We start from the raw sequence: 14,809 nt of genomic DNA, 5'->3' as shown, positions 1-14,809 counted from the left end.
TAGCTGGTCTGGTAGCATTCCACGGGAAGGCACAACCAGGCTATGTCGTTTCTGTCCCTCCCCCTCATCTCCCTCACTGACACTGTCAGCTTCATCCACACTCACTCTTTCTCTCTCCCCTCTACCTCTCTCTCCCTGTCCTCCGTAACACCAGGGCATGAAGAAGCGGGCTGAGCTGAAGAAGATGGGTCCTCTGAAGGTGGCAGCCCTCAACGGCCTGACCCTGTCCAGGCTGCCCCTGCAGGAAGGGGGCAATGACGAGCCTGAGAAGGCCTCCAACGACGAGCGGGTAGGCACTGGCACTGCTCTAGACTAGTGTTGTCCCTTTAACACTGTTTATTTTGGTTTGCTGAATGGGGTTTCTTTTATGCTTCGTTTTAGTAGGAACCTCTTCAACGCTTCTTGTGTGTTTTGGTTTGCAGCTAGAGAGACTGGTTTTGAAACCACCTATGCGCAGAGGCAGTGTGGTATTTTACATGAACAGTATTATAGAGAAGGGTTGCTCTAGCTCTAGGGGTGGATACTGTAATGTTTTCTGTAGAATCTAGACATTCATACTGCTTTACATTTGCAGAGTTTATGCATGTTGTTGAAATGGATTTGATTGCCAAACAGAACATCAAGCAGGCAGAGTAATGTCTTATCCAACTGTAATTGTCTTGCATCTATTGCAATTTCATGGTTTCTGGAGTCAAAGGAATGTCATGGTTCCTTTGACTCCAGAAAGGTTGTTTGGCACAGCTTCATCGTGCTTAGTGACATCTGTAATCCAAAAGAACTTGATGCTCAATCCACTCTTTGAGTAGTTCGAAGAGTTCCTTGGGAATCTGCACATCCTCCTCCTGTTGAATGTGTTTGTCTGCACAACGTTTCACAGCCCCACCCACGCCATCTGGTGCCCCCTTCCCGTGGGCCTTTTCAGAAAGGTTCCAGGTGATTTGTTTGAATACACAGTGCCAATCAAAAGTTTGGACACACCTACTCATTCAAGGGTTTTTCTTTATTTGTACTGTTTTTTTACATTGTAGAATAATAGTGAAGACATCAAAACTATGAAATAACACATATGGAATCATGTATTAAACAAAAGTGTTCAACAAATCAAAATATATTTTAGATTTTCGATTCTTCAAAGTATCCACCCTTTGCCTTGATGACAGCTTTGCACACTCTTGGCATTCTCTCAACCAGCTTCACCTGGAATGCTTTTCCAACAGTCTTGGAGTTCGCACATATGCTGAGCACTTGTTGGCTGCTTTTCCTTCACTCTGCGGTCCGACTCATCCCAAACCATCTCAATTGGGTTGAGGTCAGGTGATTGTGGAGGCCAGGTCATCTGATGCAGCACTCCATCACTCTCCTTCTTGGTCAAGTAGCCCTTACACAGTGTGTTGGGTCATTGTCCTGTTGAAAAACAAATGATAGTCCCACTAAGCGCAAACCAGATGGGATGGCGTATTGCTGCAGAATGCTGTGGTAGCCATGCTGGTTAAGTGTGCCTTGAATTCTAAATAAATCACCAACAGTGTCACCAGCAAAGCACCATCACACCACCTCCTCCATGCTTCATGGTGGGAACCACATATGCGGAGATCATCCGTTCACCTACTCTGCTTCTCACAAAGACACGGCGGTTAGAACCAAAAATCTCAAATTTGGACTCATCAGACCAAAGGACAGATTTCCACCGGTCTAATGTCCATTGCTCGTGTTTCTTGGCCCAAGCAAGTCTCTTCTTCTTATTGGTGTCCTTTAGTAATGGTTTCTTTGCAGCAATTTGACCATGAAGGCCTGATTCATGCAGTCTCCTCTGAACAGTTGATGTTGAGATGTGTCTGTGACTTGAACTCTGTGAAGCATTTATTTGGGCTGCAATTTCTGAGGCTGGTAACTCTATTGAACTTAACCTCTGCAGCAGAGGTAACTCTGGGTCTTCCTTTCCTGTGGCGGTCCTCATGAGAGCCAGTTTCATCATAGTGCTTGATGGTGTTTGCGACTGCACTTGAAGAAACTTTCAAAGTGCTTGAAATTTTCTGTATTGACTCACCTTCGAGTCTTGAAGTAATGATGGACTGTCGTTTCTCTTTGCTTATTTGAGCTGTTCTTGCCATAATATGGACTTGATCTTTTACCAAATAGGGCAATCTTCTGTATACCCCCCTACCTTGTCACAACACAACTGATTGGCTCAAACACATTAAGAAGGAAAGAAATTCCACAAATTAACTTTTAAGAAGGCACACCTGTTAATTGAAATGCATTCCAGGTGACTACCTCATGAAGCTGGTTGAGAGAATGCCAAGAGTGTGCAAAGCTGTCATCAAGGCAAAGGATGGCTACTTTGAAGAATCTCAAATATAACATATTTTGATTTGTTTAACCATTTTTTGGTTACTGCATGATTCAATATGTGTTATTTCATAGTTTTGATGTCTTCACTATTATTCTACAATGTAGAAAATAGTAAAAATAAAGAAAGATCCTGGAATGAGTAGGTGTGTCCAAACTTTTGACTGGTACTGTATGTCAGAGTGCTGAGTAGGTACATGTTCTTCTTGTTTCTGTATTGGGTGACGGGACCATCGCTCATCGTGTGGAGTGTCATGATTTGGGATTCTTGTTCTTGACATCTCCTAGGACAGGCTCCAGGTGAGCCCATACTGCTCTCTCATCATGTCTAAGGGAGTCAGATATGGTGGCGTAGGACTGGCTTCCCTCTGATGTGTACACACCACTTGTATGGATCGTAGCCTGCTGTCTACTCCCCCAAGTGGAACGCCTGGATTTCTGTGGTCAATTTGCAACTGAGTCAGCAGTAATGTGTCCTGATGATAAAGGAATTTGCTTGATAAAGGAATCTGCAAATTGACCCTCAATTAAGATAGATTAATAGATAGTAGTTATTTACGTAAACATATTTTCAGTATTAGCTGCTTGATGTGCTATACTATAAAACAAAAAAAACTGACAACACCCTTACCCTACAAACACTTGTGTTTTTACTTAAAAGGAGATATGATGCATTTGTGTGTACAAAAACGATGTACAGATTAATAGACAACTTAATACAAAGACAAAAATTCAGTACAGCCGTTTAGTCATGGTATAACCGGAATTTCTGGTCACTCCGAATGTTCATTTTGGTTACACCGTATGACTTTTCTCACATAAACATGTTTTAGAGGCAACTGCTTATGCACCCATGTGAACACTTGACTTTGACATCAAGGATGCATCTTGATTATCGAAATAAAATATACGCTTTTCAGATAATTCAACATTTTAATAGTTTTTTAGCGGTCGCACCGAATGATCAGATGTTTGGGGTAAAACCTGACAGGGAGTGGAAATGTAAACTTATCAAAGATTTACGAGAGACTTGCTAACCTTTATTCTTAACTAAAGGGTATCTTATAGGGATCTTAATGATGTCACATGAGTACCATGAGATTTGATCCAAAATGGTGACTTTATGTCAGTTGCACCGAATTATAATCATGAAGGCTATTTTTCCGGACAAAAGTATTAAAGTATTTAAAACCTTTCTGCCTAAACTGTCTTACCCATACAGACGTATAGTGCAATAGACCCTTAAAAAAACATGCCAGAATAATCGTTTGACAGTTTTGTTATGATTTGAGATGTTTTATTAACATTTATATAGATTGCTTTTGTCTTTGGACACATTTTTAACTTTAGAGCACCGAAAGTAACAGGTTTTCTTTCACATTTAACCATTAACTCTTTTAGGACTCAAAAAAAGAGAAAGGGCATAGTTACATAACATAAAATGTGTATAAATTGGTTGTTGATATTGGAAAATATTTCATTCGGACACCAAAATATACACGTCATTTACTTTCCGCAATCTTGAGTGAGGCACCCTGACAATGGTGCCTCCGTGCCTCACAAATATCACCACACCATCTTGGCCAATGACTACTCCCGGTCCTTTCCACTCTTGACAGTCAACTCTTGTAGTACACTTTGTTTCCAGTCTCGTACTTCTCATCTGTGGGTCGAAGCTGTTTACGCAGAGCCCTGCGAATTGTCTCTGAACTCTCTGCTTCAGTGAACGCTTTTCTCGCTGCATGTAGTGCTGAAAGGTGCTGTCCCACCCATGCACTCACACTGGTCCCTTCTAGTGCTGGTGGCTTGTCAACCAGTACAGAGGGAAGATTAGGGTTCTGCCCGAACTCTAGTTGGTATGGGCTGTAGCCATTTATTTATATTTTTTATTTAACTTTTTCTTTAACCAGGCAAGTCAGTTAAGAACAAATTCTTATTTACAATGACGGCTACCAAAAGGCAAAAGGCCTCCTGGGGGACGGGGGCTGGAATTTAAAAAAAATATACACTACCGTTCAAAGGTTTGGGGTCACTTGGAAATGTCCTTGTTTTCCATGAAAACATATATGAAATGAGTTTGAATAGGAAATATAGCAAAGTTAATAGGAAATGTAGTCATTGACAAGGTTAGAAAGAATGATTTTTAATTGAAATAATAATTGTGTCCTTCAAACTTTGCTTTCGTCAAAGAATCCTCCATTTGCAGTAATTACAGCCTTGCAGACCTATGGCATTCTAGTTGTCAATTTGTTGAGGTAATCTGAAGAGATTTCACCCCATGCTTCCTGAAGCACCTCCCACAAGTTGGATTGGCTTGATGGGCACTTCTTACGTACCATACGGTCAAGCTGCTCCCACAATAGCTCAATAGTGTTGAGATCCGGTGACTGTGCTGGCCACTACATTATAGACAGAATACCAGCTGACTGCTTCGTCCCTAAATAGTTCTTGCATAGTTTGGAGCTGTGCTTTGGGTCATTGTCCTGCTGTAGTAGGAAATTGGCTCCAATCAAGCGCCGTCAACAGGGTATGGCATGGCGTTGCAAAATGGAGCGATGGCCTTCCTTCTTCAAGATCCCTTTTACCCTGTACAAATCTCCCACTTTACCACCACCAAAGCACCCCCAGACCATCACATTGCCTCCACCATGCTTGACAGATGGCATCAAGCACTCCTCCAGCATCTTTTCATTTGGTCTGCATCTCACAAATGTTCTTCTTTGTGATCCGAACACCTCAAACTTCGATTTGTCTGTCCATAACACTTTTTTCCAATCTATCTGTGTTCTTTTGCCCATCTTAATCTTTTCTTTTTATTGGCCAGTCTGAGATATGGCTTTTTCTTTGCAACTCTGCCTAGAAGGTCAGCATCCCGGAGTCGCCTCTTCACTGTTGACGTTGAGACTGGTGTTTTGCGGGTACTATTTAATGAAGCTGCCAGTTGAGGACCTGTGAGGCGTCTGTTTCTCAAACTAGACACACTAATGTATTTGTCCTCTTGCTCAGTTGTGCACTGGGGCCTCCCACTCCTCTTTCTACTCTGGTTAGAGCCAGTTTGCGCTGTTCTGTGAAGGGAGTAGTACACAGCGTTGTACGAGAACTTCAGTTTCTTGGCAATTTCTCGCATGGAATAGCCTTCATTTCTCAGAACAAGAATAGACTGACGAGTTTCAGAAGAAATTTATTTGTTTCTGGCCATTTTGAGCCTGTAATCGAACCCACAATTGCTGATGCTCCAGATACACAACTAGTCTCAAGAAGGCCAGTTTTATTGCTTCTTTAATCAGCACAACAGTTTTCAGCTGTGCTAACATAATTGCAAAAGGGTTTTCTAATGATCAATTAGCCTTTTAAAATGATCAACTTGGATTAGCAAACACAACGTGCCATTGGAACACAGGACTGATGGTTGCTGATAATGGGCCTCTGTACACCTATGTAGATATTCCATAAAAAATCTGCTGTTTCCAGCTACAATAGCCATTTACAACATGAACAATGTCTACACTGTATTTCTGATCAATTTGATGTTTTAATGGACAAAAAAATTGCTTTTCTTTTGAAAACAAGGACATTTCTAAGTGACCCCAAACTTTTGAACGGTAGTGTGTGTGTGTTTTGTGTGTTATTTATTTATTTATTTATATATATATATATATATATATATATATATATATAGATATATATATATATATATATATATATATATATATATATATATATATATATATATATATATATATATATATATATACACACACATACACATACACACACACACACACACACACACACACACACACACACACACACACACACACACACACACACACACACACACACACACACACACACACACACACACACACACACAGTGGGGAGAACAAATATTTGATACACTGCCGATTTTACAGGTTTTCCTACTTACAAAGCATGTAGAGGTCTGTGATTTTTATCATAGGTACACTTCAACTGTGAGAGACGGAATCTGAAACAAATATCCAGAAAATCACATTGTATGATTTTTAAGTAATTAATTTGCATTTTATTGCATGACATAAGTATTTGATCACCTACCAACCAGTAAGAATTCTCTCTCACAGACCTGTTAGTTTTTCTTTAAGAAGCCCTCCTGTTCTCCACTCATTGCCTGTATTAACTGCACCTGTTTGAACTCGTTACCTGTATAAAAGACACCTGTCCACACACTCAATCAAACAGACTCCAACCTTTCCACAATGGCCAAGACCAGAGAGCTGTGTAAGGACATCAGGGATATAATTGTAGACCTGCACAAGGCTGGGATGGGCTACAGAACAATAGGCAAGCAGCTTGGTGAGAAGGCAACAACTGTTGGCGCAATTATTAGAAAATGGAAGAAGTTCAAGATGACGGTCAATCACACTCGTTCTGGGGCTCCATGCAAGATCTCACCTCGTGGGGCATCAATGATCATGAGGAAGGAGAGGGATCAGCCCAGAACTACACGGCAGGACCTGGTCAGTGACCTGAAGAGAGCTGGGACCACTGTCTCAAAGAAAACCATTAGTAACACACTACGCCGTCATGGATTAAAATCCTGCAGCGCACGCAAGGTCCCCCTGCTCAAGCCAGCGCATGTCCAGGCCCGTCTGAAGTTTTCCAATGACCATCTGGATGATCCAGAGGAGGAATGGGAGAAGGTCATGTGGTCTGATGAGACAAAAATAGAGCTTTTTGGTCTAAACTCCACTCGCCGTGTTTGGAGGAAGAAGAAGGATGAGTACAACCCCAAGAACACCATCCCAACCGTGAAGCATGGAGGTGGAAACATCATTCATTGGGGATGCTTTTCTGCAAAGGGGACAGGACGACTGCACTGTATTGAGGGGAGGATGGATTGTATCGCGAGATCTTGGCCAACAACCTCCTTCACTCAGTAAGAGCATTGAAGATGGGTCGTGGCTGGGTCTTCCAGCATGACAACGACCCGAAACACACAGCCAGGGCAACTAAGGAGTGGCTCCGTAAGAAGCATCTCAAGGTCCTGGAGTGGCCTAGCCAGTCTCCAGACCTGAACCCAATAGAAAATCTTTGGAGGGAGCTGAAAGTCCGTATTGCCCAGCGACAGCCCCGAAACCTGAAGGATCTGGATAAGGTCTGTATGGAGGAGTGGGCTAAAATCCCTGCTGCAGTGTGTGCAAACCTGGTCAAGACCTACAGGAAACGTATGATCTCTGTAATTGCAAACAAAGGTTTCTGTACCAAATATTAAGTTCTGCTTTTCTGATGTATCAAATACTTATGTCATGCAATAAAATGCAAATTATTACTTAAAAATCATACAATGTGATTTTCTAGATTTTTGTTTCCGTCTCTCACAGTTGAAGTGTACCTATGATAAAAATTACAGACCTCTACATGCTTTGTAAGCAGGAAAACCTGAAAAATCAGCAGTGTATCAAATACTTGTTCTCCCCACTGTATGTATGTGTATATATATATATATATATATATATATATATATATATATATATATATATATATATATATTAGGACAAAACACACATCACGACAAGAGACAACACTACATAAAGAGAGACCTAAGACGACAACATAGCATGGCAGCAACACAAAACATGGTACAAACATTATTGGGCACAGACAACAGCACAAAGGGCAAGACGGTAGAGACAACAATACATCACGCGAAGCAGCCACAACTGTCAATAAGAGTGTCCATGATTGAGTCTTTGAATGAAGAGATGGGGATAAAACTGTCCAGTTTGAGTGTTTTTTTGCAGCTTGTTCCAGTCGCTAGCTGCAGCGAACTGAAAAGAGGAGAGACCCAGGGATGTGTGTGCTTTGGGGACCTTTTAACAGAATGTGACTGGCAGAACGGGTGTTGTATGTGGAGGATGAGGGCTGCAGTAGGTATCTCAGATAGTGGGGAGTGAGGCCTTAGAGGGTTTTATAAATAAGCATCAACCAGTGGGTCTTGCGACGGGTATACAGAGATAACCAGTTTACAGAGGAGTATAGAGTGCAGTGATGTGTCTTATACGGAGCATTGGTGGCAAATCTGATGGCCGAATGGTAAAGAACATCTAGCCGCTCGAGAGCACATTTATCTGCCGATCTATAAATTATATCTCTGTAATCTAGCATGGGTAGGATAGTCATCTGAATCAGGGTTAGTTTGGCAGCTGGGGTGAAAGAGGAGTGATTACGATAGAGGAAACCATGTCTAGATTTAACCTTAGCCTGTAGTGTTGATATGTGCTGAGAGAAGGACAGTGTACTGTCTAGCCATACTCCCAAGTACTTGTATGAGGTGACTACCTCAAGCTCTAAACCCTCAGAGGTAGCAATCACACCGGTGGGGAGAGGGGCATTCTTCTTACCAAACCACATTACCTTTTGTTTTGGAGATGTTCAGAACAATGTTAAGGGCAGAGAAAGCTTGTTGGACACTAAGAAAGCTTTGTTGTAGAGCGTTTAACACATGAACATTGGGCTTTGATTGCAAAAAACTCAACGCACAATCTAGGGCTGTTTTCCAGTCACATCCATTGTCTTGCTTCACTTTCAGCATGATCTCTGTGAGTGTTTGATTATGTCTCTCCAGAAGTCCATTGCTCCATGGACTGAATGCAGCAGTTGTCTTTACTTCCATTTGGAATTTCTCAGCCATTTTTCTTATTTCATTATTATTGAATTCTCCTCCATTGTCACTGTACAATTTCTGGGGCAGGCCATGCACACTTATCCAGGAATGAATGAAGTGCTTGACGATTTCACTGGGTTTCTTTGTATTCACAATGCTTCCAGCACTGAAGCGTTGGAAGTGGTCAATTATGTGAAGGTACCACACACTTGGTCCTAGCTCATGTAGATCTACAGCCACTGTTTCATTGTACTTGGAAGCCAGTGGCAAACCAACAGCTGGTCTGGGCTTAGGTTTGCTGTATTTCTGGCATGTCTCACAACTGTCAACTATCTACCGTAGAATGGAAATACTGTCATCATTATTCTCAGAACTGCTGAGTAATTTCTGAAGTCTGTCAACTGTAGCATGTCCAAACTGTTTGTGAAGTTTTAACAATACTTTGTGTTTTTCCTCAGTGGTCATGTTCACTGTGACTGTCAGAATCTCCATGTGCTCTATGTCCGTCAGAATCTCATTTTTGCATGGACTCTGTGTGATGTCTTTGTCTAAAATGTTTATACAATAGAGTTCAAGGGTCACTGGTTGTTTAACCATCACTGCCTTGTCATTTTTTATGTCTAGTACAGGCCCTGCCTTCTTGAGGGAAGCCTTGCTTAATAGTAAGGGAATATCTACAGGGACCACCTCTGTTTCAATGTGACACTTAGTCTGACCAATTTTTGCTGGTATCTTGACTCTCTAGGTAGAGTGGACGACTCTCCCATCTCCAAATTTGAAAGCTCTGTTGCTTGGTGTGTCAATCATATTTTCAGATTTAGTTCACTGACATAGCTATCAAGCCACTTTGCACCACACACTGTGCGTGTTCATGCAGTATCAATCACAGCAGATCCTAAGGATTCAACTATAAAGATCTCAGAAGCAGATTCGTTTGAAAACAGTGTAATGTTACACTGCTCCATCTGGGTTTAAATTTTCCTCTGTTATTTTAACTTGTTCATTTTTATGAGGACAGTCTTTAACCCATTGGTAAGTGCTTTGACAAATAGCACATGTTGATCTCCTTCCATACCTGTCCAGTGGATTTGTGCCAGGCAATGGCGCCCTCGTCTGGTTGTCTTGAGAACGTGACTTGTTGGCGCCTTTTCTCTGCTGCTCAGTGTATATGCCGCGTCACTCACTTGCAATCCATCTGTTATTGGCCCGACAGACGTCTTTTCACCAAAAATCCTTTTTAGTGCTGACTTCATTGACGCAAAAGTCAGCACAGTACAATCAGTCAAAGCCAACTGATTCTCCCTACCATCCAGACAGGCAGTATCTAGCAACTTGAATCTGGGAGAACCACGTCATACTTGCGCATCCTATTGTACCTCTGTTCGGAATCAATTATGTAGTCCGTCATTGCTACCGAAATGTCTCTAGTAACACTGTCAAAGTTTGAATATGCCTCGTAGGCACAGCCTTTCTCTTCTTTAAGAAACACAGAATCCAGTGCTCTGATCAAAGTTCTCATACCGTCATCCTTGTTCAAATCTTGCACGGATATTTCCAGTGCTGGATCTCTCGCTCTTCCCTTGAGCGATAATACCACCGCAAGTGCTTGCTTTTTCTTGTCCAGATTAGTAACCCGTGTCCAGATTCCAAGTAAAAAAAAATCAACTTTCATACGACCTCTTCTCGTCGAAGCGAGGTGGGACATTGTAGGTATTAACCATCCTCTGCTACCAATGTTAACTCAAAATGACACAACGACTAGGTTCCAGTTTAACAACGTTTACTTCACCGTATTACCGCAGTACAAAGTCGCCATCACACTCCAGGCCAGGTCCATCTCCCGTGAGACTACTGCTCAGACGTTCTAATAACAGAGTGATAGCACCGTAATAACAGAAATATAGGGATACTTAAAACATGAACTTAACAGCTATGAGGAAAAGTAACTTTATTTATTGCAGAGTTACTCACAACACTAGCGTTTCAATCATTTTATACCTACTGGAACAATTCCAGGTCTCTGTCATTAACCCTTGTCTGTGTCTCTCTCTCTCAGTGTAAGGTGCTGGAGCAGCGCATGGAGCAGGGCATGGTGTTCACAGAGTATGAGCAGGTGGCCAAGCGGCGTCCGGCAGGCAACTGCAGCATCGCCCAGCTGCCGGAGAGTGGTGAGAGGAACCGCTTCCAGGACGTGCTGCCCTATGACGACACGCGTGTGGAGCTGGTGCCCACCAAGGAGAACAACACTGGCTACATCAACGCCTCGCACATTAGGGTAATGGACACACTAATACCCTTTTCATAGTACCGTGCCGACCTGAACCCTACCATGCTGGCTTGGAAATGTTCTCCTCGCATTCTCTTTTCCTGCATGGTTCCAGCATTTTTATGGTGGATGCGTAACTAGTTCAGAGTAGTATGGCTTTGCTCGGCTCCATAGTGTGAACCAACCCAGTGAACCGACAATGATAGCTAAAAACACAGACCTGCAGGTAACTGCCAAAATAAAGGAAATACCAACATAGTGTCTTATTAGGGCGTTGGGCCACCAAGAGCCAGAACAGCTTCAATGTTCCTTGGATGGAGGCATTGTCATCCTATTGGGGCATAGCCAAAATAATGGCCTGCCCAGCATTTTTATACACAACCCTAAGCATGATGGGATGTTAATTGCTTAATTAACTCAGGAACCGCACCTGTGTGGAAGCACCTGCTTTCAATATACTTTGTATCCCTTATTTACTCAAGTGGTTCCATTATTTCGGCAGTTACCTGTACATACACCATACATTTATGAATGTCTTTGCTCTAGTGCAGTGTTTCCCAGGTCCCAGGTTAGGGTTAGCTTCCCATAAATGCCTCCTCTCCACTTCCTAGAAATGTTCTTCATTCCAGATGACTGCTGATGGCTTAGGGCTTTATGCATTCATTGTCTCTTTGATAAGCATTTTTAAATGGAGCCAGGATGTTTTCAGCACTTTTATTTCCATGACTAATCAACAACAACAAAATATCATGTTCTCTCTTGTCTCTCTTCAGCAGACATATAGTGAGCAATATGTTTGGAACATCAAAACACAATAAAATCACAGTATTGAATTGCAATACATATAGAATCGTGAGCATTGCAATACATATTGTATCCGCGCCTAAGTATTGTGTTAATATCGTATCGTGAGGTCCCTGGCAATTCCCAGCCATAGTAATAAGTGGCATGCAACGAATGAAATGTTTTTACTTTGTCATTTTGGGGAATTATGTATAGATGGGTGAGACATTATTTAATTGTTTATCCATTTTGAATTCAGGCTGTAACATAACAAAATGTGGAATAAGTCAAGGGGTATGAATACTTTCTGAAGGCACTGTAAATGCTTTTACAGCGGTTGAGGTCACTTATAACCATATCTCTCCTCGGGCATTTCCTAGATCACGGTGGGCGGAGACGAGTGGAGCTACATCGCTTCCCAAGGCCCTCTCTCCAACACCTGTCAGGACTTCTGGCAAATGGTGTGGGAGCAGGGCGTGGCCATCATTGCCATGGTTACAGCTGAAGAGGTGTGTGTGTGTGTGTGTGTGTTACACTGGACTTTATTATGTCTGTATGTCCATGGTTTGTTGTTACTGTTATTGCATGACCTCAGATCTAGGAAGGCATACTGCGCTTTAAGCAATAACATTACCCTTTGACCCTGGCTAACCTTTGGCCTCTAACCCCTTTGCAGGAGGGTGGCAGGGAGAAGAGTTTCCGCTACTGGCCACGGCTCGGCTCCCGCCACAACACGGTGACGTACGGACGCTTAAAGATCACCACGCGCTTCAGGACAGACTCAGGCTGCTACGCCACCACAGGCCTGAAGATAAAACACCTGCTGACGGGCCAGGAGCGCACTGTGTGGCACCTGCAGTACACAGACTGGCCCGACCACGGCTGCCCTGAGGACTTCAAGGGCTTCCTCTGTGAGTGGACCGGTTGGAATAACATGTATTCAAACCAGGAAGTCCCTTTAAGATAGGAAATCTCTATTCCAAGGGAGAGCAGGTCAAGAAGGCAGTTCCAGTCAAAGTTAAATGAGTGTTCAGTGATAACTTGAGATTTTGTGTTGTAAAATACTGTTTTTATTTAGTTTGGTTAATAGAATAAATAATTATCTTATTTCAATGTTATCCCCAGTGTACCTGGAGGAGATCCAGTCAGTGAGGAGACACACCAACAGCACCAGCGACCCAAAGAACACCAACCTGCCCGTGCTGGTCCACTGTAGCGCTGGAGTGGGCCGCACCGGGGTGGTCATCCTCTCTGAGATCATGATCGCCTGTCTGGAACACAACGAGGTAAACACCTAACTAACGTCTACATGTATATTACCATTACATTACTGGGCTATGTAGAAGGCCTAAAAATGAATAATGTCGCCAGGATTGAACCCTAGTCTATTCCATCAGTAATGTAGGCATTGATCACATCTCACCACAGTTTAGATCAATCGGCCCATGAACCAATCCAATAACATACTCCTTTTGTAAACCCGTGTCTGTGTCCTGTTTCCCCCTCTTTCCTCCAGATGCTGGACATCCCGACCGTTCTCAACATGCTCCGGCAGCAGCGTATGATGATGGTGCAGACCATCTCACAATACAGCTTCATTTACAAAGTCCTCATCCAGTTCCTCCGCAACTCCAGGCTTATCTAAGTGCAAACCTCAGCTCCCACAAACATTTGTTTTTTCGGGGACGAGGAACCAAGATTCTCCAGCCGAACTTCAGTGCGTTGGAGCAACTGTGGCCTCTAGCTCCGAAATGGTGGTGCTAGCAGATGGCCCTTTTTCAAAGTATTAATGGAGGCGAGACTGCAACCTGAGGAAAGGATCACAGGACTTTGTGTGTGTCTGCCTCTTACAGTATTATTGAGATTTCACTGTGGAGTTTTTACACTAAATGATTACTGACATGAAAGCCAGCACTTTTACAGTAGAGTACCTAGCTGTATATAGCGAAACCATGTTGAAGTTGCAATTAGAATCTAAATCTGATTTTTGCATTTCAATATAATTACAGATCTATTTTTATCACTGATTTTAGAGTTTTTACGATGTGTATGCTGGATGATGTTTTTTATGATGGACTTGACTAATGTTTTGATTTAGAATTCCTGAAGGAACTTAAAATCACTCTTTGATTACGTTGGACTGCTGTTTGTTGTCTGCTTGACCGTGAAAGATGAGAATGGTTACTTTAAAAATGAAATATATATTTGGTGCAGTGCACTTGCATCGGAGGAGTGTAGAAGTATTGCCATGTTCCTCCTGTGGTGGTTTAGGATTTCTCCTTTGCTTTTCTATTTGACCTAGTAATAGGTCTGACACTAAGACCATCATTATTTTGATTCACAAGAGGAGTTCATTTTGTTATGTTACCCAAATGGTACCACAAACCCCACTTTGGGGAAACCTGGGTCTTTGTAACCAAAGCGCTGTAGTCATTCTATAGCCACATACATCATGTTGAGTTTTTCAGGTGTCCACCAAATTATATTTACTGTTAAATACATATAACTTATGAAGTTGTCAGGTAGGCTTGAATATCTAAATATGATAAATCATTAGAAGAACTTTGTACATACACACACACCAAATTATGAAAGACAAGCATTGTAATTTTGAATTCCGTAAAGTAAGTGTGGAAGAGGTGAAAAAATGGTCAATCAACAATGACAAGCCACCGGGGTCTGCCAACTTGGATGGAAAATGACTGAGGATAATAGCGGACGATATTGCCACTCCTATTTGCCATATCTTCAATTTAAGCCTACTA

General features: G+C 42.3%; 1 protein-coding gene across 1 annotated transcript in view; it reads left to right on the top strand.

Moving 5' to 3' along the window:
* Positions 1-14,184, top strand: part of LOC311102959 (tyrosine-protein phosphatase non-receptor type 21-like) — a 30,274-nt gene extending 16,090 nt beyond the window's left edge. The window contains exons 14-19 of the mRNA XM_084144456.1: positions 155-289; positions 11,052-11,270; positions 12,425-12,553; positions 12,721-12,955; positions 13,170-13,330; positions 13,561-14,184. Of these exons, the coding sequence (XP_084000582.1) occupies positions 155-289; positions 11,052-11,270; positions 12,425-12,553; positions 12,721-12,955; positions 13,170-13,330; positions 13,561-13,689 (1,008 nt within the window). The 3' untranslated portion in view covers positions 13,690-14,184. The remainder of the gene's footprint in view (positions 1-154; positions 290-11,051; positions 11,271-12,424; positions 12,554-12,720; positions 12,956-13,169; positions 13,331-13,560) is intronic.
* Positions 14,185-14,809: the final 625 nt, after the last annotated feature.

This window comes from Coregonus lavaretus, assembly GCF_964263955.1.
Source record: "Coregonus lavaretus genome assembly, chromosome: 27".
In the NCBI taxonomy this organism is placed as follows: domain Eukaryota; kingdom Metazoa; phylum Chordata; class Actinopteri; order Salmoniformes; family Salmonidae; genus Coregonus; species Coregonus lavaretus.
This window is presented reverse-complemented; position numbering and strand designations above follow the sequence as displayed.